The sequence below is a fragment of the Mobula birostris genome, chromosome 6 (genome assembly GCF_030028105.1).
Source record: "Mobula birostris isolate sMobBir1 chromosome 6, sMobBir1.hap1, whole genome shotgun sequence".
In the NCBI taxonomy this organism is placed as follows: Eukaryota; Metazoa; Chordata; class Chondrichthyes; order Myliobatiformes; family Myliobatidae; genus Mobula; species Mobula birostris.
In genome coordinates this window covers 42,884,223-42,909,983 of record NC_092375.1, presented here as the reverse complement: position 1 = coordinate 42,909,983, position 25,761 = coordinate 42,884,223, and the positions used below count along the sequence as shown (strand labels likewise).

The 25,761-nt window shown below is 42.8% G+C and overlaps 1 protein-coding gene across 3 annotated transcripts in view; it reads right to left on the bottom strand.

Annotated features, from left to right (window-relative positions):
• Window positions 1-25,761, bottom strand: part of LOC140199769 (uncharacterized) — a 48,907-nt gene that overhangs the window by 9,671 nt on the left and 13,475 nt on the right. For all 3 annotated transcript variants that reach the window (XM_072262254.1, XM_072262256.1, XM_072262255.1), the window contains exons 5-9: window positions 25,571-25,636; window positions 21,162-21,428; window positions 17,249-17,352; window positions 13,418-14,396; window positions 11,114-11,383 (exon numbers count right to left, since the gene is read on the bottom strand). In XM_072262254.1, the coding sequence (XP_072118355.1) occupies window positions 11,114-11,383; window positions 13,418-14,396; window positions 17,249-17,352; window positions 21,162-21,428; window positions 25,571-25,636 (1,686 nt within the window). The remainder of the gene's footprint in view (window positions 1-11,113; window positions 11,384-13,417; window positions 14,397-17,248; window positions 17,353-21,161; window positions 21,429-25,570; window positions 25,637-25,761) is intronic.

Genomic DNA, 25,761 nt, shown 5'->3' with positions numbered 1-25,761 from the left:
GGCAAAAGAATAAACCAGGGAAGGTAGTGCACTCGTGGCTGACAAGGGAAATTAGGGATATTATCAATTCCAAAGAAGAAACATACAAATTAGCCAGAAAAAGCTGCACACTTGAGGACTGGGAGAAATTCAGAGTCCAGCAGAGGAAGACAAAGGGCTTAATTAGGAAAGGGAAAAAAGATTATGAGAGAAAGCTGGCAGGGAACATGAAAACTGACTGTAAAAGCTTTTATAAATATGTGAAAAGAAAAAGATTGGTTAAGACAAATGTAGATCCCTTACAGTCAGAAACAGTTGAATTGATCATGGGGAACAAGGACATGGCAGACCAATTGAATAACTACTTTGGTTCTGTCTTCACTAAGGAGGACATAAATAATCTTCCAGAAATAGTAGGGGACAGAGGGTCCAGTGAGATGGAGAAACTGAGGGAAATACATGTTAGTAGGGAAGTGGTGTTAGGTAAATTGAAAGGATTAAAGGCAGATAAATCCCCAGGGCCAGATGGTCTGCATCCCAGAGTGCTTAAGGAAGTGGCCCAAGAAATAGTGGATGCATTAGTGATAATTTTTCAAAACTCTTTAAATTCTGGATTAGTTCCTGAGGATTGGAGGGTGGCTAATGTAACCCCGCTTTTTAAAAAAGGAGGGAGAGAGAAACCGGGGAATTATAGACCGGTAAGCCTGACATCGGTGGTGGGGAAAATGCTAGAGTCAGTTATCAAAGATGTGATAACAGCACATGTGGAAAGCGGTGAAATCATCGGACAAAGTCAGCATGGATTTGTGAAAGGAAAATCATGTCTGACGAATCTCACAGAATTTTTTGAGGATGTAACTAGTAGAGTAAATAGGGGAGAACCAGTGGATGTGGTATATTTGGATTTTCAAAAGGCTTTTGACAAGGTCCCACACAGGAGATTAGTGTGCAAACTTAAAGCAGATGGTATTGGGGGTGTGATATTGATGTGGATAGAGAATTGGTTGGCAGACAGGAAGCAAAGAGTGGGAATAAACGGGACCTTTTCAAAATGGCAGGCAGTGACTAGTGGGTTACCGCAAGGCTCAGTGCTGGGACCCCAGTTGTTTACAATATATATTGATGACTTAGACAAGGGAATTAAATGCAGCATCTCCAAGTTTGCGGATGACACAAAGCTGGGCGGCAGTGTTAGCTGTGAGGAGGATGCTAAGAGGATGCAGGGTGACTTGGATAGGTTAGGTGAGTGGGCAAATTCATGGCAGATGCAATTTAATGTAGATATATGTGAGATTATCCACTTTGGTGGCAAGAACAGGAAAACAGATTATTATCTGAATGGTGGCCGATTAGGAAAAGGGGAGGTGCAACGAGGCCTGGGTGTCATTGTACACCAGTCATTGAAAGTGGGCATGCAGGTACAGCAGGCGGTGAAAAAGGCGAATGGTATGCTGGCATTCATAGCAAGAGGATTCGAGTACAGGAGCAGGGAGGTACTACTGCAGTTGTACAAGGCCTTGCTGAGACCACACCTGGAGTATTGTGTGCAGTTTTGGTCCCCTAATCTGAGGAAAGACATTCTTGCCATTGAGGGAGTACAAAGAGGGTTCACCAGATTGATTCCTGGGATGGCAGGACTTTCATATGATGAAAGACTGTATCGACTAGGCTTATACTTGTTGGAATTTAGAAGATTGAGGGGGGATCTGATTGAAGCGTATAAAATTCTAAAGGGATTGGACAGGCTAGATGCAGGAAGATTGTTCCCGATGTTGGGGAAGTCCAGAACGAGGGGTCACAGTTTGAGGATAAAGGGGAAGCCTTTTAGGACCGAGATGAGGAAAAACTTCTTCACACAGAGAGTGGTGAATCTGTGGAATTCTCTGCCACAGGAAACAGTTGAGGCCAGTTCATTGGCTATATTTAAGAGGGAGTTAGATATGGCCCTTGTGGCTAAAGGGATCAGTGGGTATGGAGAGAAGGCAGGTACAGGGTTCTGAGTTGGATGATCAGCCATGATCGTACTGAATGGCGGTACAGGCTCGAAGGGCCGAATGGCCTACTCCTGCACCTATTTTCTGTGTTTCTATAATGGGGTGACCAGAACTGAACACAATACTCTCAGTGTGGTCTCACCAGAGATTTGTAGAGTTGCAACATGAACTCTCTACTCTTGAACTCAATCCCCCTATTAATGAAGCCGAGCATCCCATAGGCCTTCTTAACTATCCTATCAACCTGTGCAGCGACTTTGAGGGATGTATGGATTTGAACCCCAAGGTCCCTCTGTTCATCCACGCTCTTGAGTAACGGACCATTAACCCTATACTCAGCCTTCTGGTTTTGTCCTTCCAAAATGTACCACCTCACATTTATCCGGATTGAACTCCATCTGCCACTTTTCTGCCCAACTCTGCATCCTGTCTATATCCTCTTGTAACCTTCGGCAACCTACAGCTTCATCCACAACTCCTCCAATCTTTGTGTCGTCCGCAAACTTACTCACCCATTCTTCCGCCTCTTCATCCAGGTCATTTATAAAAATCACAAAGAGGAGGGGTCCCAGGACAGATCCTTGCGGCACTCCACTAGCCACCGACCTCCAGGCAGAATACTTTCCTTCCACTACTACCCTCTGCTTTCTTCCTGTAAGCCAATTATTTATCCAAACAGCCAAGGTTCCACTGATCCCATGCCTCAAGACTTTCTGGATGAGTCTCTCATGGGGGACCTTGTCAAATGCTTTGCTAAAATCCATGTAGACCACATCTACCGCCCTACCCTCATCAATTTCTTTTATTACCTCTTCAAAAAAACTCAATTAGGCTCGTGAGGCATGACCTTCCCTTCACAAAACCATGTTGACCATCCTTGAGTAGACTGTATTTCTCCAAATGCTTGTAGATCCTATCCTTAAGAATTCTTTCCAATAGTTTGCAGACCACTGACGTAAGACTCACCGGTCTATAGTTCCCAGGATTCTCCCTATTACCTTTTTTAAACAAGGGAACTACGTTTGCCATTCTCCAATCCTCCAGTACCCCCCCTGCAGCGAAAGAGGATTCAAAGATCATAGCTACTGCTCCAGCGATCTCTTCTCTCACTTCCCACAGCTGCCTGGGGTATATCACGTCCGGCCCTGGGGACATCAATCTTGATGATTTTAAGATGATTCTTGCTTAATTTCCACATTGTTCAGCATACAGGCCTGTTCTATTTCGACCTCACCCTGATCAAAGTCCTTTTCACCTGTGAATACTACAGCAAAGTATTCATTTAGGACCTCCTCAACCTCCTCCGCCTCCAGGCACATATTGCCTTCTTTATCTTTTAGTGGCCCCATCTTCATTCTTGTCATCCTTCTGTTCTTCGCATATGCATAAAACGAATTGGGGTTCTCCTTAATTCTACATGCCAAGGCCTTCTCATGCCCTCTTCGAGCTCTCCTAAGTCCTTTCTTAAGCTCCTTCCTGGCTACCCTGTATTTCTCATGAGCCCCTCCTGCTTCCTATATCTAACATATGCTTCCTTCTTCCTCTTGACGAGTTGCCTCACGTGTTTCGTCAGCCACGGCTCCCTTTTCCTACCATTTTTTCCTTGTCTCAGTGGGACAAACCTATCCTGAACCCAGCACAAGTGGTCCCTAAACTTTCTCCACATTACTTCTGTGCTTTCACCCTTGAACATCTGTTTCCAAATTTACTCTCGCTAGTCCCTGCCTCATACCTTCATGTTTAGCCCTTCCCCAGTTAAGCACTTACCCATTTTGTCTGTTTTTATCCTTTTCCATAGCTATGCTGAAGCTAATGGAGTCGTGGTCTCTCTCACCAAAATGCTCCCCCACCAAGAGGTCTGCCACCTGACCAGGTTCATTGCCCAGAACTGGATCCAGTATGGCCTCTCCTCTCGTCAGCTGGTCCACATACTGTGTCAGGAATCCTTCTTGAACACACCTGACAAATTCAGCCCCATCTATCCCCCTTGCAGTCAGGAGGTGCCAGTCAATATGAGGAAAGTTGAAATCACCCGTAACTACAACCCTGTACTTCCTGCTCCATTCTAAAATCTGCCTGCTTATCTGCTCCTTGGTGTACCGAGGGCTATTTGAGGGCCTATAGACAACTCCCAGCACAGTGATTGATCCCTTCCTATTTCTGACTTCCACCCACACCGACTCAGTGGACACTCCCTCTGCAGCGTCCTCCCTTTCTATAGCCGTGATACTATCCCTGACCTGTAATGCTACTCCTCCCCTTTTCTACCTCCCATCCTATTCCTGTTAAAACACCTAAACCCCGGTACCTGCATCAGCTAATCCTGCCCTTCCTCCAGCCAAGTTTCAGTAATGGCCACAACATCATAGTTCCACGTACTGATCCATGTTCCACGTTGGATCTATGATCCACGTTCATCCCCTTTATTCCTAATACTCCTAGCGTTGAAATAGACACATTTCAACCCCTCTAACTGGCTACATTTATATTTATGTTTTGTCCCCTGCCTGTCCTTCCTCACCAACTCAGAACACATACCATCATGCCCTTGTCCTTCCACCCTAATCTCTGCACTCACATTCTGATTCCCACCCCCCCACCCAACTAGTTTAAACCCTCTCCAACAGCTCTAGCAAACCTGCCCGCCAAGATATTGGTTCCTTTCCAGTTCAGGTGCCACCCGTCCTTTTTGTACAGGTCAGACCTTCCCCAGAAGAGATCCCAGTGATTCAGAAATCTGAACCCCTGCCCCCTGCACCAACTCTTCAGACACGCATTCATCTGCCATAACTTCCAGTTCCTACTCTCTCTGTCTCGTGGCACAGGCAGCAATCCCGAGATTACCACCATTGAGGCCCTGCTTTTTAACTTCTTTTCTAACTCCCTATATTCCTTCTTCAGGACCTCATCCCTACTCGTATCTATGTCATTGGTCCCTACATGGACTACGACATCTGTCTGCTCACCCTCTCCCCTGAGAATACCGAGAACTCAAGTCAAGTCACTTTTTATTGTCATTTCGACCATAACTGCTGGTACAGTACACAGTAAAAATGAGACAACGTTTTTCAGGACGATGGTGCTACATGAACAATACAAAAACTACACTGAACTACGTAAAACAACACAAAACTACACTAGACTACAGACCTACCCAGGACTGCATAAAGTACACAGAACAGTGCTGGCATTACAATAAATAATAAATAAGACAATAGGCACAGTAGAGGGCAGTAGGTTGGTGTCATTCCAGGCTCTGGGTATTGAGGAGTCTGATGACCTGGGGGAAGAAACTGTTACATAGTCTGGTTGTGAGAGCCCGAATGCTTCGGTGCCTTTTGCCAGATGACAGGAGGGAGAAGAGTTTATATGAGGGGTGCATGGGGTCCTTCATAATGCTGTTTGTTTTACGGATGCAGTGTGTGGTGTAAATGTCTGTAATGGTGGGAAGAGAGACCCTGATAATCTTCTCAGCTGACCTCACTATCCGCTGCAGGGTCTTGCGATCCAAGATGGTGCAATTTCTGAACCAGGCAGTGATGCAGCTGCTCAGGATGCTCTCAATACAACCTCTGTAGAATGTGGTGAGGATGGGGGGTTAGGCGATGGATTTTTCTCAGCCTTCACAGAAAGTAGAGATGCTGTTGGGCTTTCTTTGCTATGGAGCTAGTGTTGAGGGACCAGGTGAGATTCTCCACCAGGTGAACACCAAGAAATTTGGTGCTCTTAACGATCTCTACGGAGGAGTCGTCGCTGTTCAGCGGAGAGTGGTCACTCTGTGTCCTCCTGAGGTCAACAACCATCTCTTTAGTTTTGTTCACATTCAGAGACAGGTTGTTGGCTCTGCACCAGTCCGTTAGCCGCTGCACCTCCTCTCTGTATGCTGACTCGTTATTCTTGCTGATGAGACCCACCACGAATGTGTCATCGGCAAACTTGATGATGTGATTCGAGCTGTGTGTTGCAGCACAGTCGTGGTTCAGCAGAGTGAACAGCAGTGGACTGAGCACACAGCCCTGGGGGGCCCCCGTGCTCAGTGTGATTGTGTTGGAGATGCTGCTCCTGATCCGGACTGACTGAGGTCTCCCAGTCAGGAAGTCTAGGATCCAGTTGCTGAGGGAGGTGTTCAGGCCCAGTAGGCTCAGCTTTCCAATCAGTTTCTGAGGAATGATTGTGGTGAATGCTGAACTGAAGTCTATGAACAGCATTCGAAAGTACGTGTCTTTTTTGTCCAGGTGGAGGATGATGGCAATGGCGTCGTCTGTTGAACAGTTGGGACGGTACTCGAACTGCAGTGGGTCCAGTGAGGTGGGAAGCAGGGTCTTGATGTGTCTCTCGAAACACTTCATGATAATGGATGTGAGTGCGACGGGATGGTAGTCATTGAAGCAGGACACTGAAGACTTCTTCAGCATGGGGACGATGATGGCGGCCTTGAAGCACGTAGGAACAACGGCGCTGCTCAGGGAGATGTTGAAGATGCCAGTGAGAATCTCAGCTAACTGGTCTGCACATCCTCTAAGCACTCTGCCTTGAATATTGTCTGGTCCAGCAGCCTTCTGTGAGTTGACCCTGCACAGGGTTCTCCTCACATTGGTCACGGTAAGACACAGCACCTGGTTCCCTGGAGGAGGGGTGGTCTTCCTCGCCGTCACGTCATTTTCCACCTCAAAACGATCGTAGAAGTTATTCAACACATCTGGGAGGGAGGCATCACCAGCACAGGCAGGTGGTGTTGTCTTGTAGTCGGTAGTGTCCTGAATGCCCTTCCACATGCGCCGCCTGTCACCACTGTCCTGGAAGTGGTTGTGGATTCGCTGGGTGTGTGCACGCTTTGCCCCTCTGATGGCCCGGGACAGTTTGGCATGTGCTGTTGTTAGGGCTGCCTTGTCGCCTGCCCTGAAGGCGGAGTCACGGGTCCTCAGCAGCATGCGCACCTCCGCGGTCATCCATGGCTTCTGGTTAGAGCGTGTAGTGCTGGTCTTGGACACAGTGAGGTCATCGATGCACTTACTGATGTAGGTAGTCACTGATGCCGTGTACTCCTCTAAGTTGGTGGAGTCGCCATCGGTTGCAGCCTCCCTGAACATATGCCAGTCAGTGTGCTGACTAGAAGAGCAGTCTTGAAGAGCAGAGGTGGCTCCTGCTGGCCAGGTTTTCACCTGCTTCCGAACTTGATCCGAGATATCGCAGACCCCGGCACCAGGGAGGCAACAGACCATCTGGGATTCTCAATTCCTCCCACAGAACCTCCTATCTGTCCCCCTAACTATCAAATCCCCTATCACTACTAATCTCCTCTTTTCCCTCCTTCCTTTCTGAGCTGAGTCTCAGTGCCAGAGACACGACCACTACAACTTGTCCCTGGTAGGTCGTCCCCACCAACAGTATCCAAAACGGTATACTTATTGTTGATGGGAACAGCCACAGGAGCGCTCCGCTCTTTCTGTCTATTCCCCTTCCCTCTCCTGACAGTCACCAGGTTACCTGACTCCTGACTTTTAGGGGTGACTACCTCCTTGAAACTCTGATCTATTACTGCCTCTGCCTCCCAAATGATCTGGAGTTCATCCAGCTCCAGTTCCCCAACTCAGTTTAACAGGAGCTGCAGCTGGATGCACCCTTTGCAGAAGTAGTCATCAGAGACAATTGTCCTGTCCCTGATTTCCCACATCTTACAATCAGAGCACTGGACTTCCCCATCTACTGCCTCCATTACCAACTCCAAAGTTAATTAAATTAATTAAAGAAACTTACGCAGCCTTACCTCACTGGAAACAAACACGTCCTCAGCCTCTGCTCATCAAAACCTCTCAAGTCAAAGTTCCACTCCTTCACTGGCCGCTCTGCTTGAGCTACCTGTCTTTTTACTTGTTTGAGCATTTCAATTTTTGATTGCCCAATCAAACTGCTTGGTCACCTGACCTCGATTGCCCAATCAGCTGCTTTCTGCTGAGTCTGAGCTATTCAAATCTTGATTGCCCAATCAGCTACTTTCTGCTGAGTCTGACCGTGTCTGAGCTATTCAAATCTTGATTGCCCAATCAGCTGCTTTCTGCTGACATATTTGCGCACGTTGAACATTGTGTGGGGAAATCCGTATACGCAGATGACAGGGCTTTGTGGGTGAGGGGAAGAAATTTAGTTTATATACAAAGGAAAATGCAAGATGCAATAAATAAAGTGGAGGATTGGGCAAATAAATGGGGTTTCAAATTGTCTATAAGTAAGTCGCAAGTGATATGTTTCTCAAGAAATCACAAACCAATTTCCATGAAATTATATGAATAAAATTAGAGCAGGTAAAGATAATTCAGTTCCTTGGTTTGTTAGTTGATGAGAAACTTACATGGAAAAAGCAAATCGAGAAAATTACAATCAAATGTAAAAAAAAATAACTTACTGAGGGGTCTTGCTGGACAGGATTCGGGTGCGAGCAGGTTATCGCTACTAAATATTTATCAAGCTTTAATGAGGGCCACATTGGATTATGGATGTGTAGCATACATGTCAGCTGCAGAAAGTAATTTAAAAATGCTGGATGTTGAGCAAGCTCAGGCCCTCAGGATATGTAGTGGTGCATTCAGAACATCATCTACATCAGCTCTTCAAGTCGAAATGGGGGAAATGCCATTAAGACTTAGAAGATTAAAGCTAATGCTACACTACTGGGTTAACATCATGGGGCATAACTACTCACATCCAGCTAAAGCTATATTAAAAGACTGCTGGGAACATAATAATTCAAATTATGATAGCTTTGGATGAATCGGGGATGCAGCAGCACAAAAATATGGTCTACACGAAATGGAATACAGCCCTACAGTTCCAATACCTGATGTTCCTCCATGGTTCTTTACAATACAGAAAGTGGATATAAACCTGCAACAACTTTTGGGAAAGAAGTCTGACTGTGAAATCAAACTGATAGTACAAGAATATATAGACCTGCATTTTAGAAATGAACTTGTAATATTTACGGATGGATCAAAAGACCCCAGCTCTGGCCACACAGGTATTGCAGTCTACATTCCTCATTGAAAAACTAGCATTAGGAAAAGAACATCAAACCATTTATCAGTGTATACAACAGAATTAATGGCAATTATTGAGTGCATTATCTTGGATAGAAGAAAATAATGTCAAAAAGGCTATAATCCGTTCAGATAGTTTGTCTGCATTAACCTCTATCAAATCAAGAAAATCAGAAAGTAGACAGGATATTTTATTGGAGATTCTATGCAAGTTATATACACTGACCAAAAATGGGGTAGAAGTAAGCTTCCTTTGGGTTCCTGCTTATTGTGATGTGGAGGGTAATGAAAAAGTGGACATTATAGCTAAACAATCGTTTAAATCGTCTATAATAGAGGTCCAGATCCCTCTTAGCAAAGTGGAAGTCAAAAGCATTATTAAAACACGTATTAAGGAGACATGGCAGAAGCACTGGGATGAGAGTGAAACAGGGAGACAACTGTACAAAATACAGAGGCAAGTCAGATACAAAAGAATATCAGGTGGACATAGAAAGATAGAAGTGATCATCAGTTATTTAAGAATTGGACACAAGTCTTAATTACACATTACATAAAATAGGGAAACATCTAACTGGGTTGTGTGAATACTGTAATCAACCAGAAACAGTTGAACATGTATTGATTAAGAAGTACCAAAGGGAAAGAGTGAAGATGATAGGAGTGCTTAAGATAAACAAAAAATAACTGCTGTGGGTATAGAAGACATTTTTAGTGGGATTTCAAGAGAAATACAGACCTATATCATGAAGTATCTGAAAGACTCTGGTTTATTATGTAGAATTTAGACAATGCAATTCTTTTCATTCCTCCTGTTTATCAAACGATCCACACTCCAGTCTAGTAGGTGGCGGTAATGCACCTTAAAGCTGGTTTGCCAACCGCCATAAAACAACACAAGAAGAAGAAGAAGACGCAGCTGCTTTCTGCTGAGCCTGAGCTATTCAAATCTTGATTGACTTGACTGCACAATCCAACTGCCAAAACTTCTCGAGCCAAAGCCTCAAAGCTCCACTCCTTCACTGGTCCACTCACTCACTGGCCGCTCTGCTCTTTGTTTTTCCACAACACCAGCCAATGGACCAACATAGGAAAAAAGCAGTTCAGGAGAGGGAGATGGTAGATAGGAGGAACAAAAAGAAAAACAGCCAAGGTAGTGAAGATAGACAGCAGCATCAAAGAGGGATCAATACAGGAGTTACTACAGATGCTGGAAATCTTGAGCAATACACACAAAAAGCTGGAGAAACTCAACAAGTCAGACAGATGATGTTTATTTAGGACAGACGAAGAGTCTCATCCTGAAATGTTGATTGTTTATTCCCCTCCATAGATGCTGCCCGGTCTGTTGAGTTCCTCCAGCACTTTGAGTGTGTTGGAGCAAAGAAGAAAGCTGGGGAGCAAATAAGGACAAATAACAATGCACAGCACAGGATGAAGAGCTACTTGAACCACTATACCTCTCAGTATATGTGACAATAATAAACCAATTAAACTATACCTCTCAGTGCATGTGACAGTAATAAACCTATTAGACTCTAAAACATGTAAAACCTCACAGATAGCAAAACTATCTGGCACACTGCTATGCAGCCACCTGGCCTTTGTAATGTTTTCACTCAGCAAATTATTCCAGGGATTTTTGCCTCCACCACTGTACCAGAAGTCTATAGATAAAGAACCTCATCTTTTCAGTGATGAAATTACACAGGTATATTTAAGCCCAGATCTTTTATTTTACTCCCACAATCTAAAATGGCATTCTGAATTAACTCGCTCTAAACCAGCTAAAGTTTTCCATATCAATATGAGATTTCCTGCTCTGGGCCAGAAAGCCAGGATGGCAGTCTTACATTGCACTACGGGATAATATGGACCTTGGTAAAAGGGAATAAAAGAGGGCCTGTGTATGAATATGGATTTTGAGAATTTAAACTTATTCTAAAAGGTCCAAACTATTATTCCAGTTGAAGAACTCTTTGATCTTTCCCTGTCTCCCCTGTCTCCCAGTAACAAGTGATGCTGCACATCTGGAACAAGGACTGGTGGTATAGCTACACTCAATTAGGAAACGTAAATTTTTAAACTAAAGTACAATATACTTACCAGGTAGAAGTTCTAACTTTTTCCTACAAATGTCTTCTGCATCAGGCCCATGGAACCAATTGAGTTCTGCCAGAGTTTTTATCAGCATTCTTTCTTGAATCATTTGCACCATATCTTCTGTGGTTGTATCAAACCTGATGTCAATTGACTGGTCTCTGAAAAAGATGTCCTTTTGCCTTTCCGGCTTGTCTTCCATAAAGATCTTCACTATGTTCACCACATCGGCATTTTTCTTTATGCTTTTTCTGACCTGAAGGAACAGTTCAACCGCTGGAAATGGAAATAGATAACCACAAAATCATCATAAAGTCACTTTGAATATTTGTGCAGTTTGAAGCTAGATTTTAGGTTGCTTCTCTCACCCCATCTAAAATTCCAACAGAATATCGTTACTCTACATTATTTATTTATTTGTCCAAAGTCCTACCCATGTCTAACAGTGTAGACTGTGGCTACAGACTCTCACATCATCCTCCTCCCACATTCCCCCTCAAATGGTCTCATCTATCACCTGCCAGTTTGTACTTCTCCCCTCACCCCCACCTTCTTATCCTGGCTTCTGACAGCTTCCTTTCCTGTCCTGGAGGGTCTCGGCCAGAAACATCATGTGTTCATTTCCCTCCATGGATGCTGAATGACTTGTTGAGTTCCTCCAGCACTCTGTGTGTGTTGCAAAGGTTTTGTATCCTTTTATATAATCCACTGGACCAATGCACGTTGCTGACAAGGCCACCATTTATAACCCACTGGTAACTTCTCATGAACTATGAGGGGGTCCGGTTTAAGATGGCGCCGGTGAAACACAGCAATGACTCCAGGCAGCAAATAAAACTTTTAATTGTTTTATTAGTCACACTTTTTCTTGGAGATGATCACTGCAATCAATAGCCTGCAACTTCCCTTTCAGGGTTCAGCTTTCGAACCACCTGCACGACCTGGCATTTCTGCGGTGTGAACTGCAGTCTCGAAGGTGCGGGCTGGTTGTGTGGCGTGACGTGTACGGGCCAAATCGAGGCGCAGGGATTGGGTCCGAGAGTGGGGAATAAGTCTATGTTCGGCCGTACTTGGAGGTGATTCGTAGGAGCAGATCCGAGGCGAGGCAGAGTAAAGTGGCAGGGCCTGGGCTCGAGAGTGTGGAACAAACTGCTGTTTGGCCAATTTAAGCACCGACCAGACTGGAAGTATAATGTTTCCTAAATAGTATTGTTACTGTATCTCTTTACTATCCTTACTGTGATGTACACACCAGATCTGCAAGGAGTTCAAAACACATCATCCAACATCACATATTCTCACAATCATCTAGCTAGTGTCAGGCTGGCAGGTGCTGTTTTCTGTGAAAACATTTCACCGCTCTTGGGATGTTAAAAAAAAAATTTGCTGCATCATTTTAGCATGGGTGGGGTTTAAAGAACCAAGCATCCCGGGTACCAACAAAATACTTTACAAGTACTATCTTAGTCATGTGTGCTTTAAGTTTGCCGCCCCTGCTCTAAGATGACTGTTCATTGCTCTAGATTCTAGCATCTGCACTCTCATGTCTCCAAATTAAAATATATTTTCCATTCTTCAGTGCTCACTTTCTTTTCCTTGTCAAAAGCAGCCTCAAACTACAATGAAATGAGATGCGAATTAACTCTATTTACACTCTTTTTTTATTTAGGTTGATGATGCACTTTTTGCTTTGGGTGGGTACACAACATGGCAGGCAGCCAGCCTAATGATCTACACGGGTCTAGAAAAGTGGTTCCCAACCCGGGGTGCACGCACCCTTCAGCTAATGTCAGGGGTCCATGACATGAAAAAAGTCGGGGACCCCTGGTATAGAACAAGCCAGTAAAATGGAATGGAGATTTACTGAACGGTCAAAAAAAAAAGAACTCTAATTCACTTATGTTTCTTAAGGAAGGAACTCTGTTGTCCATATCTGATCTGACCTATATGAGACTCCAGGCCCACTGCAAAGTGGCCAGCTCAGGAGGTAGCCCAGAAAGCTGCTGAGTTCAAAGGAAACTATGCACATACGCTCTATGTGCATGGATGATAGAAAAATAGAGGGTTATGTAGGAGGGAAGGGTTATATTGATCTTAGAGTAGGTAAAAGGGTCAGCACAACATTGTGGTCTGAAAGGCCTGTACTGTGCTGTAATGTTCTATGTTCTTAACCTGTGAGAGCACCTACATCCCGTAAATTAATAAAATAAAAACATGGCATTCAAATGCTAATTTACATCATTAGGATTACAGATACATGCACTGCATAATTTGAATGTAATTGCATTAATCGTCCCAAATTGTTCTCACCTTTGTATGGTTTGCCATCCACAAACAGACACAGGGCAGGGTACCTCTTCTGCATACATTCCACAATAGAACCAACTTTGTACACAAAATCATCATGTTCAAACTCGTTTGTATTCACAAGGAACACTCTGTCGCTTCTTAATTCCAGATGTATTTTGTAATCGGCATTCTTTTTCTTTTCAAGTCGAACAAATGTAGCATCCAGGGATTCAATATAGGGCCATTCCTTTTGAAACATTGGTATCAATTCATTAAAAATATCCTTCTGGAAGAAGTCCATCGCTTGGTTTTCATACAGACACAGAAAGACCTCCCTCTGTTTACGTTTGAACCATAGATGGTAACACTTCGATGCTGGATCTGACAACACAACTAAATTGAAGCTTTTCAAGATGTCGAGCAGTTCATCCTTAAGTTTTAATGTTTCAATCGGCCAAATATAATCCAAGAGGCTTTCTGAAAATTTTCCACTGTTGACGAGTTTCATCCACTGACTTTGGATTGGAAATGGTGCAGTTTGTATCTTCAGTGGCGGGGCACAATTGATTGGAATCAATGCAGCCATGAGGTCCATAAGCCACTGAGGATCCAAGACCAAGACTGGCTCAGAAAAGTAAGCAAACTTCATACAGTTCAAAGCTTGCAGTGCCGCCTGCACTTGAAGCTTCTTGTGAGCACTGCTCACATCTGTACCTTGGGGATTTCCCATGGTGTCATACCACGATAAGTACTTGTCTGAACACAGCAGATATTTCTCAGTGCAGTTCAGAATGTGGTAATACAACTTTGCATGACACAAAACAATGTCGTCCTCAAATGCAACTTCCCTTGACAGCCTGTCAATTGCCAAACGTAGCTCTGTGTATCCCACTCCCATATCATTGTCGACAGAGTTGTCAACAGCAAATTTCTCAGCATAAAGTGAAGCAGCTAAGTGTTTTTGAAGATAGCTGTAAATATTGCTCAAGATCTCTTCAGTCTATGAAGAAAAGGTGAGAAAAATAAGGACATTTAAACTGCACAAAATAAGAATGACACCAAATGAGAGTGCTTCGTTAATTACAATTAAAGTATATTTATTTTTAAAAGTTTGTAATCTTTATAGGTTTGAATAAGACAGCAAGTTCAGGAATAGGTCGGTAAGCCTCTTTAGCCTACTTGAGCATTCAATAGTAGCTGATATCATGTAGGTCTCAATTCCATTTTCCTGCCTGATTCCCATAACTGTGAACTCCTCCAAAAAATCCCTCATTCTTCAATATACACTATTACCCACTGAGCATCTGGGGCTCTTTTTGGGGGGTGGTGAAGAACAGTTTCTATCCCTCTGTTGTAAGACTATTAAATGGTTCCCTAGCTTGACGTCATAATTTACCTGTTTATGATCCCACACTTTATTGCTTTGCTACACTGACTGCACTTAGTCTGTTACACTTTTTCTGTATTATTATTTTACTTTGTTCTGCCTCAATGCACTGTGCAATAATTTGATCTGTATCAATAGTATTCAAGATTAAAAAAAACTCAGTATGTGACAATAATAAACTGATTCTAATTACCTAGATTCATATCTTTTTGAAAAGTAATTCCGTCTCATGTGAATGTTCAGTGGCTGCATCTTCATCTTGAAATTCATCTCCCTAGGTTAGGTTCAGATACCCATTAATGCATCTTAGACTCTTATATGTTTCAATTAAACCGGGGGTGGGGGGGAGGTGTGAGTGGTAGATGCAGAGTTGGGGTATAACTGTGGAATGTCAATGAGGTTCTAATTGAGTAGGACAAGCAGTCTGGAGATCAAGTCTGTCTGTCTGTATCTTGTTCTACGGCGGTTGGCATCCAGCTTAATGGTGGAGATCAAGTGTGGGTTGTATGGAGGCAGATTGTTAGTGGTGGATGATGGTAGTTGTTATAAAGTAATGGTGGGAGGGGAGATTCGACAGGTGAAGCTAACTATATATGTTCATCTTGCTAAGAAACCCTTGCACAGACTTTTAAAAATTAAATTTCTCTACCTTTCTCTTGTGGACGGAGAACTAACAACCACCTTACTATTTTTTAGTGATGATAAAGAACATTATCAGTCCTCTTTAACAATGTGCGTAGGAGAACAATAAACATCCGGCAGATGGAGTTCAACCCAGAGAAATGTGAGCTGGTTCACTTTGGAAGGACAAACTCCAAGGCAGACTACAAAGTTAATGGTAGGATATTTGGTAGTGTGGAGGAGCAGAGGGATCTGGGGGTACATGTCCACAGATCCCTGAAAGTTCCCTCACAGGTGGATAGGGTAGTTAAGAAAGTTTATGGGGTGTTAGCTTTCATAAGTCGAGGGATAGAGTTTAAGAGTCGCAAGGTAATGATGCAGCTCTATAAAACTTTGGTTAGGCCACACTTGGAGTACTGTGTCCAGTTCTGGTCACCTCACTATAGGAAGGATGTGGAAGCATTGGGAAGGGTACAGAGGAGACTTACCAGGATGCTGGCTGGTTTAGAAAGTATGCATTATGATCAGAGATTAAGGGAGTTAGGGCTTTACTCTTTGGAGAGAAGGAGGATGAGAGGAGACATGATAGAGGTGTACAAGATATTAAGAGAAATAGATAGAGCGGATAGCCAGCACCTCTTCCCCAGGGCACCACTGCTTAATACAAGAGGACATGGCTTTAAGGTGGGAAGTTCAAGGGGGATATTAGAGGAAGGTTTTTTACTCAGAGAGTGGTTGGTGCTTGGAATATACTGCCCAAGTCAGTGGTGGAGGCAGATACACTAGTGAAGTTTAAGAGACTGCTAGACAGGTATATGGAGGAATTTAAGGTGGGGGGTTATATGGGAGGCAGGGTTTGAGGGTCGGCACAACATTGTGGGACGAAGGGCCTGTACTGTGCTGTGCTATTCTATGTTCTATGTTCTATAATTACAAGGTTTACGGAACAGCATTTTGGGTTTCCCTATCTAACAGCATTGCACTGTGTCAGTTCCACAGCAATTCTACTGAATTCTTGCAATTGCCAGAATATAACCTTGCCAGCTCTCAAAAAGACATACCTCAACATACTTCAAAGTGCAGTAATCCATTTTTATTGAATGAATAAGTGCTGCATTTGGAATCGTTCTGGTGTTAGGATAGACTTGGTGTCTAGCTGGGGAAGAACAGTATCTACAATAGCTATTTATTTTTGTATATATAAGAGCTATAGAGATAGCCCAGGGCTACAGTATTGTAAGAAATAACGTTACACTTGTGTAGTTCATGCATGCACCACAGTGAAGCCTGTAATTAACAGAGACTATTCATGCCTGCTCAGACCTGTTCCTGAGAGCTGAAGGGAAAGTTTTCTCTCACAGATTACAGAGCCCGTCTGAACTTCCTAGTGCAGCATCTTGATATAAACAGAGGTGTGGCAGCATTACAGCAGCAATAACCCTCTCATATTTTGTTTTAGAGGGGAGGGAAGGGAAATTTAAAGAATTTCTAGGCCAGAAAATCTCTATGATCCTTTCCCGATTTCTCTCTCTCCTTCAAACAGAGTATGAGGGTCAATAGCTCTTCAACAACTTGTAAGCAGATCAACTTTTTAAGGGGTGGTTTACATGGCTGGTTTTCCTCTTTGCACCAGATTTCACCACTGTAAGGCTGCACTAGCCAAGGTTCAAAATCCCTCTTCCTAGACTTTGACTCAAGTCCTTGCATGTTATAATTGCACAGCAGATAGACATAATTCCACTTCTCCTGTAAAACAATTTTTCTCCCTTTTCCTTCCTCCAGTTTTAAAGAAAGCACGCAAAAGGAAGTTGAAGGGGTGAGAAATTTCAGTAAATAGTACTTACCTTATTGCAGCTTTTGGCAAAAGTCCCAACCAGAATGACACGATAAGCAGCCTTATGGTCTCTAGAGAGTGAAGAAATGCACCTGATCCAGTAGTCCAAATAATCTAAAGTTAAAAATATTGTGCATTTGAATTAATAGAAACATATATTAATATAATGAAGAACAACACAGGGAAGAACAAGAAAAGTAAAAGAGGCGAGAGTAGTAATCGGACCACTAGAAAATGACACTGGAGAAGTAGTTATGGGGATAAGGAAATGGTGTCCAAACTGAGTAACTATTTTGCATTAGTCTTCACTATGGAAGGCACTAACTGTATGCTGGAAGTGCAAGAGTGTCAGGGGCAGAAGTGAGTGCAGTTGCTATTACTAGGGAGAAGGTGCTTGGGAAGCTGAAAAGTCTGAAGGTAGATAAGCCATCTGAACCAGATGGACTACACCCCAGCATTCTGAAAGAGGTGACTGAAGAGATCGTGGAGGCATTAGTAATGATCTTTCAAAAATCAATAGATTCTGGCATGGTTCCAGTACCAGAAAATTGCAAATGTCACTCCACTCTTCAAGAAGGGAAGGGGGCAGAATAAAGGAAATTATAGGCCAGTTAGTCAGAGCTCAGGGTTGAGAAGATGTTGGAGTTGATTGTTAAGGATGAGGTAGGTCTCAGGGTACTTGGAGGCACATAATAAAATAGTCAGCATGGTTTCCTCAAGGGAATATCTTGCCTGACAAATCCGGTGGAATTCTTTGCGGAAATAACGAACAGAATAGACAAAGGAGAATTGATGGATTATGTGTACTTAAGTATTCAGAAGGCTTTTGACAAGGTGCTTAACAAGCTATGAGCCCACGGTATTACAGGAAAGATACTAGCATGGATAGAGCATTGGCTGATTAGCAGGAGGCATAAAGTGGGAATAAAGGGAGCATTTTCTGGTTAGCTGCTGGTGTCTAGTGGTGTTCTGCAGGGGTTGGAGTAGGGACTGCTTCTTTTCACATTATACGTCAATGATTTGGATGATGTAATTGATGGCTTTGTAGCCAAGTTTGCAGACAATACAAAGGTAGGTGGAGGGGCAGAGAGTGTTGAGGAAGCAGGGAGGCTGCAGAAGGACTTGGCCAGATTAGAGAATGGGCAAAGAAGTGGCAGATGCAATAAAGTGTCAAGAAATGCATGCTCATATACTTCAACAAAAGGAATAAAGGACTATTTTCTAAATGGGGAGAAAACTCAGAAATCAGGGGTGCAAACCGATGTGGGAGTCTTCCTGCAGGATTCCCTAAAAGTTAACTTGAAGGTTGAGTGGGTGACGAGGAAGGCAAATGAGAATTTAGCATTCATTTTGAGAGGACTAGAATATACCGTAAAAGCAAGGATATAATGCTGAGGCTTTATAAGGCAATGGTGAGGCCTCACTTGGAGTATTGTGAGCAGTTTTGGACCCTTTATTTAAGAAAGAATGTGCTGACATTGGAGAGGGTTCAAAGGAGGTTCACAAAAATGATTCTGGGAATGAAAGGGTTATTGTATGAAGAGCGTTTGATGGGCCTGTACGTGCTGGAATTTAGAAAAGTGAAGGGGGATCTCACTGAAACCTATTGAATGCTGAAAGGCCTAGATATAGTGGATGTGAAGAGGATGTTTTCTGTAGCAGAGGAGTCTAGGACCAGGAGGCACAGCCTCAGAATAGAGGGGCTACATTTAGCATGGAGATGAAGAAGAATTTCTTAACGGGGGTGGTGAATCTGTAGAATTCATTGCCACAAGTAGCTGTGTTGGCCAGGTCACTGGGTGTATTTAAGGAGGAGGTTGATAAGCTTTTGATTAGTCAGTGTTCAAAGGTTATGGGGAGAAGGCAGGAGAACGGAGTTGGGAGGGAAAATGGATCAGCCATGATAAAATGGCAGTGCAGAGTCTATGGGCTGAATGGCTTAATTCTGCTCCAATGTCTTATGGCCTTATATCTTAATGCCACAGAAACTAGAGTTGTCAGAGAGTCATACAGTATGCAAACAGGCCCTTCGGCCTATGCTCGCCAAGATGCCCCATCCAAGCTAGTCCCATTTTCCAGCATTTGGCCCATAAACTCTAAACCATTCCAATCCACGTACCTGTCCAAATGTCTATTAAAAAGTGTAATTTTAGCTGCCTCACGCACATCATCTGGCAAGTGATTCCACATAGATATAATCTTTTATGTAAAATAATTGCCTCTCAAATCTTTCATTTTTTTCCCCAGAGTTGGAGTACCAACAGCTAGAGCACATGGGTTTAAGGTGAAAAGGAATTTATATGCTTCTACCAGGTCACCTCAAGGCCTCCGATGTTTTAAGAAATGAAGTACTAGCCTGTCCAACTTTTCCCCATACCTCAATCCCTCAAGTCCTGACAGCATCCTTATAAATCTTTTCTGCACTCTCTTCAGTTGAATAACATTTTTCCTATAGCAGGGTGACAAAACTGAGAAGAAAGTTCAAAGTCCAAAGTAAATTTATGTTCAAAGTAGATATAGTATTTATCACCATATATACCCCTGAGGTTCATATTCAGTAAATCCATAATAGAATCAATGAAAGACAGCACATAACAGGATGGACAAAAAAATTGCAAAAACAAGCTGTGAAAATACAGTAAATAAATCAATAAGCAATAAATATTGAGAACGTGCGAGTCCTTGAAGGTGAGTTGATAGGTTGTGGGAACAGTGATGAGGAAAGTGAAGCTGCCCCTCTGGTTCAAGAGCATGATGGTTGAGGGATAATAACTGCTCCTGAACCTGGTGGAGTGAGTCCTAAGGCTCCAGTGCCCTGTTCCCGATGGCAGCAGTGAGAAGAGAGCATGAGCAGGGTGACGGGGCTCCCTGATGATGGATGCCACCTTCCTGTGGCAACACTCCAAGTCAATGAGCTCAATATTGGGAAGGGTCTTACCCGCGATGGATTGGGCCATATAAACTACATTTGTACCATTTTGCTGTTCAAGGGCACTGATGTTTCCATGCTGTGATACAACCTGTCAATATACTCTCCACCACTCATCTATAGAAGTTTGACTAAGTTTTAGACGTCATGCTGAATCTTCACAAACTTCTAAAGAGGTAAAGGCACTGCCATGCTTCCTTTGTAGTTACAGTTACATGCTGGGCCTAGGCCTGAAATGATAACACCAAGGAATTTAAAGTTGATGACCCTCTCCACCTCTGATCCCCCAAAGAGGTCTGGCTTACGGACCTTCGGTTTTCTTCTCCTGAAGTCAATAATCAGCCCCTTGGTCTGGCTGACGTTGAGTGAGAAATTGTTGTTGTGGCACCACTCAGCCAGATTTTCAGCCTGATTCATCATCGTATAGGAGACAGTGGTGTCATCGGCAAACTAAATATGGCTTTGGAACTGTGCTTAGCCACACGGCCATAAGCAAAGACATTGAGATGTCTCATCTTTGAATATCCAAAGTAGGGCCGGTATTTACTTAGTGGGAATTTCCTCACAACCTCCACAGGGTAACTTTGTTGGAAGAAATGCTGTTTTTCAAGTATACCCTGATTCTCATTATAATCTGCAGTATAAAATGGCAAGTCCAAGGTAACCTCTGGCAATAGTAACTATACATTAGAACATCTTTAACAGTCAAAGTAACCAATTTACATGATGTGCACCGCCCACCATAGCCTCATCCAATGCTATCAATCACATAGCCCCAAACACAGCCAAAATTCAAAGTCTGATATTTAAAATGAAGTAACAACTTATCCAAAGGGCTGTGAATTTTGGTATTGTTCATTAATTTTGATGGCATTTCAATAAATCTTACTATGTAACTAGTTGAAAACATAATTACTTCTGGTTTAAATTTAGTTTATAGCAACACAAGGCAGCAACTGGACAGATTTATGGAAAGTATGTCTCTTTAACTTGCCTTTCACAGTGTATCCACAGGTGTCCATTACTTTTTGTCCTCGAAGTGGCCTTTCCTTTGCTGGTAATTTGTCATTCAATTCCAGGTTTAAGTTAACAACCAACAGGTAGACAGCATTCTGAGGTAAAAAAGGCATGTGCATCTGTTGGTATTCAACATGACCTCCAAAGTCATAGTATCTAAATACTGAAAACCCATCAGAGCATTCACTGGTTTCTTGCAGCTTCATCAGTATTTCATTGGTAAAATGTTCATCCATTACAGGATCTGTCACAGAGAAAAGAAAAAGTGTGTGAAATTATTCCATGCACGCATCACTTCCTGCTCTGCAATTCCTATTCAGTTACCACCCCTCAGCCATCAGGTTCTTGAACAAAAGAGGATAATAACGCTTAGATTATGAGGACACGCAGTCCTCTTTTATTGTCATTTAGTAATGCATGCATTAAGAAATGATACAATGTTTTTTCCAGAATGATATCACAGAAACACGTGACAAACCAAGACTGAAAAACTGACAAAAAACCACATAATTATAACATATAGTTACAACAGTGCAAAGCAATACCGTAATTTGATAGGAACAGACCATGGGCACGGTAAAGTCTCAAAGTCTCTCGAAAGTCCCATCATCTCACGCAGACGGTAAATCTCCAGTGCCGCAAACCTGCCGATGCAGCATCCTGGAAGCATCCGACCGCAGTCCAACTCCGAGTCCGTCCAAAAGCTCCGAGCCTCCGACCAGCTCCCCGACACCGATGCACCGAGCACCATCTCTGCCGAGCGTTTGGACCCCAGCCCCGGCAACAGGCAACAGGCAAGGCTAAGGATTTGAGGCCTTCCCTCCAGAGATTCTCGATCGCACAGTAGCAGCGGCAGCGAAGCAGGCATTTCAGAAGTTTCTCCAGATGTTCCTCCGTGCTTCTTCATGTCTGTCTCTATCAAATCAGGATTGTGCACAACATCCTACTTCACAGATACGATATCAGTTCGGAATGGCAGCGCGCGCTGCGTCGCGTCGCCATCTTCTCCTCCCTCCATTCTATTGTTCTATTTCTAGTATTCCCATAACCAATGATTTCACTTTAATGACTCTTTATCATGTTATTTCATGCTCTCGTTATTTATTGCTATTTATTTATTTTTGCATAGTTTGTTGTTCATTGATCCTGGTTACAGTTACTGTTCTATAGATTTGCTAAGTATGCCCGCAAGGGGGAAAAAATCTCAGGGTTGTAAGTGGTGACGTGTATGTACTCTGATAATAAACTTTGCTTTGAACTTTGAATGAGAAACAAAATTATGCAGAAGCTGGAAATCTAAAACTAAAATAAACATGCAGGATAGCATCCAAATCAGACAGCATCAGAAGGTTTAGAGTATATGGTAGGTTGTTATTAAACATAATAGCATATGATTGAAATAGCAGAAGAACGGGATTTATTTTGGTTTTTGAATAAGAAACACATTTCAGTTCTTGATATTGTTGAAACTCCTTTGAATATGGGCTTGGTCACTGCCATTTGATTATTTTAGGGAAGTAATTGTAAAATTAAAAACAGATGCAAGCAGATTTCTAATTGAAGGAAAGGGGGTCTGTCAACAACAAAAAAAATTGAAGATTAATAGAATTTCTGGCTAGATTCCTAATGGTGCATAAATTTGAGTGCAGTATCTGATCTTAAATAAAACATTGAAAAAAATAGAAGGTGCTCAAGCCCTTCAGAACAAACTTCTAAAGATAATGAGGCAAACTGGCTCACTGCTCGCTATGTTCTCCTTATGATCTCTGACTTCTTTGAAGTTCAGCAGCAAGGCCCAAATCTCCTCAGCCAGATGGAGTGGATGTAACTCACCAAGCTCTTCAACTTTGTGCCAGGGACAATTGGCAATATGTAGAGGGACCCCACTCATTTAAAGTCATTGACTCAGATTGAAAACTTACATGCAAGTGGGTGATTTAATTTTCTCCAATTTAGCTCAGCTTCTTGTTTTTAAAATAAATTTTAGAAGTTTAAGTTTAAAATGTATATATTGTAATTATTATATGTATTTGATCTCTCTTAAAAAATATCTTTGGTGATGTGCTTCATGATAATCCAGAAATGGGACCTCAGTATCTATTGAACTGGTCATCTCTTCCTGTTCAATAGATATAAGGGATGCTGCAGCAGTGAAGGCTCGAGATCAATTGGAACTGCCAAGCCAGAGTTATCAAGAGGAACCATGGAAAAGGTTCAGTTTGTTTCTAGGTATGGGGAGGGGTTGGGGATCTGTGGACTGCATGTTTCAGTTTTCATCGGCTTAATATCTGTTCTACCTTTAAATTGCTGAGTGTGTAGCTGTCTTCCAGCTCAAACTGTAATGAAACTTCCTCTTTTGGGCTTCCTCAATGAGAGAAACTATCTGAATTGTTTGCATTTATTGAGGTCTCCACCCTGCAGACAATCCGCAGTCAGTGCTGTAAGTATTGTGCTATTCAGTAGCCGAATGATACACTTCTTAGCCATTGTACCAACTTTCAGTTACCCATACTGGTAATGAGAGGAATGGTCTGTGAGAGGGCAGACTGAATGATTCCAGTTGTGGCAGTGTCACTGACTGAACAAAGACAGCGAAGGCACAGGAATGACGGAAGACGTATATTGGGTAATCTACAGTAAGTTGAAGGGTGAAACTTAAAATTACGCAAGAAGGAAGTAACCTATTCAAATGCACGAGTACCCACAGTTGTTGAAGTTTTGGTGGTTCAGATGGCTGTAATGTGCCAGTTGAGAGATGTGGTGTACCAACACTAGCCTTCATTACAGGTTAAAGACAGTGGGAAGATGTGGGATTGGGATGGAGAATTAATGTTGTCAACTTTTCCTTTCTCTCATCTAACCAATAGCTCAGACACAAATTGCCTAGTCATCATATTGTTGCACAGAATTTCCCACTGTAGACCACAGCCTGCTGTTACATCAGATGTAACATACGTTGGAACATCCAGGGTTTGGTAAAGTTAGATCTTTGGATTTTCTTTGCTCCTTTGTTAACCATTTTAATCCAATTTAATATCATTCCATTCTTTCTGCATCTTCTTGGGATTTTTTCCCTCCAACACTTAAAATTTCTGCCCATTTTTATGAATGGCTTTAGTTAGAGTCAGCCCCTCAGGAGATTGATGGACTTCCTTCAGCTTGGGGAAGAGTATCTCAGTGTCCTGGCTGTCCACTGCTTTACTGAGTGCGTGGACAGGATATACAAAAAAGTAAAGTCAACACCCTCGGAGGAAGATGGTACCACTGTCACCATCAATGAATTGAGAGGAGTATGGGTCGATGCCTTACGCTTCTGCTTGAATTGCTCCAAAAGTGCCCATGGAGAAGATTGTTGCTCTCAACTATTGGGGCTCTCAGAGATCTCTGCAACATCAGGTTGGGAGCACTACAAAAGTAACTGATGACCTTTACAACACAACAGCACTGTAATGAAGGCTTGCCATGTTAGAAGAGCAGTACCAAGTTAGGATCATAGTTTTATATGGGTGCCAGCTTCCAAAAGCCCAGGGAACTTGCTGAGAGAGGAAGGACTTCACACTCTTAATATTCTCAGCTAATGTACGACTATAACTAGAGTATATTCCTCTTCATCATTTGAAACACAAGAAGTTGTCATCATGGATTCCTGATCCTTTCAGGAACATTGCTTCTTGGGTTAGAACAAAGTGTACCCAGTTTTGCCAAGGTTATTGATTCCTAACATTGCCAGGCATGAGTCACCAGTGCCCAGAAGTTTGAGCTTCCTATCCAACTTCCTCCGGAATGGCTTTGTAGACCAAAACAGAGTTCTGCATCTATAAACATGGGATTCTACAGATATTACTGTTATACACACACACACACACACACACACACACCACTCAGGAGGACAGGCAGCATCTATGGAAAGGAATAAAGAGTTGCTGTTTTGGGCCAAGATCCTTTATAAGGAGTTATCCTTTCCTTCTCGCCATATCCTACTGTCAGTGTTTCACAGTTCAATGGTGTGTGGTGAAGTGATTGGAGACAAAAGTGAGACGGAACAAGCCCTCCCACCTGTTTGCCCTTAATCTATTGCTGAAATATTTTAAAGGCAATAGAATCATTCAGCAACTTGCACCCATTTTACATCAGAATTTTCACAAAGGAGCCTGCAACTGAACATAGTGAGAGACTCCACATCCACCCTTCTCTGCAGAACAGTAGAGGAGATATTCCTTATTGTCAAATATAATAAAAATGAGCAACAGTGGTGCAATTAATTTTACAATATTGGCAAAAATTGAACGAAGCCTTCTAAAGTCGGTTGCAACCATTTCAGCTTTAAGATGGATAACTGGCTTTTGAGATTTAGACAGCCATTGGCAAATCTTTTACAATCTGTACCTTCAGTCTTGTCTTTCGGTTCTTCATTTAAGTGAGTGGTGCTATTCGCTTGATCTTCAGGTGTTCCTAGAAGTTAAGAAATGGTTTGTGACACAGGTATCTTACAAGAACTCGCTGTCTGATTATTGTGCAGATTTCATTGTGCAATTATGGTTATTGTGCAATTTGAATAAAGAGAACTACATCCATTT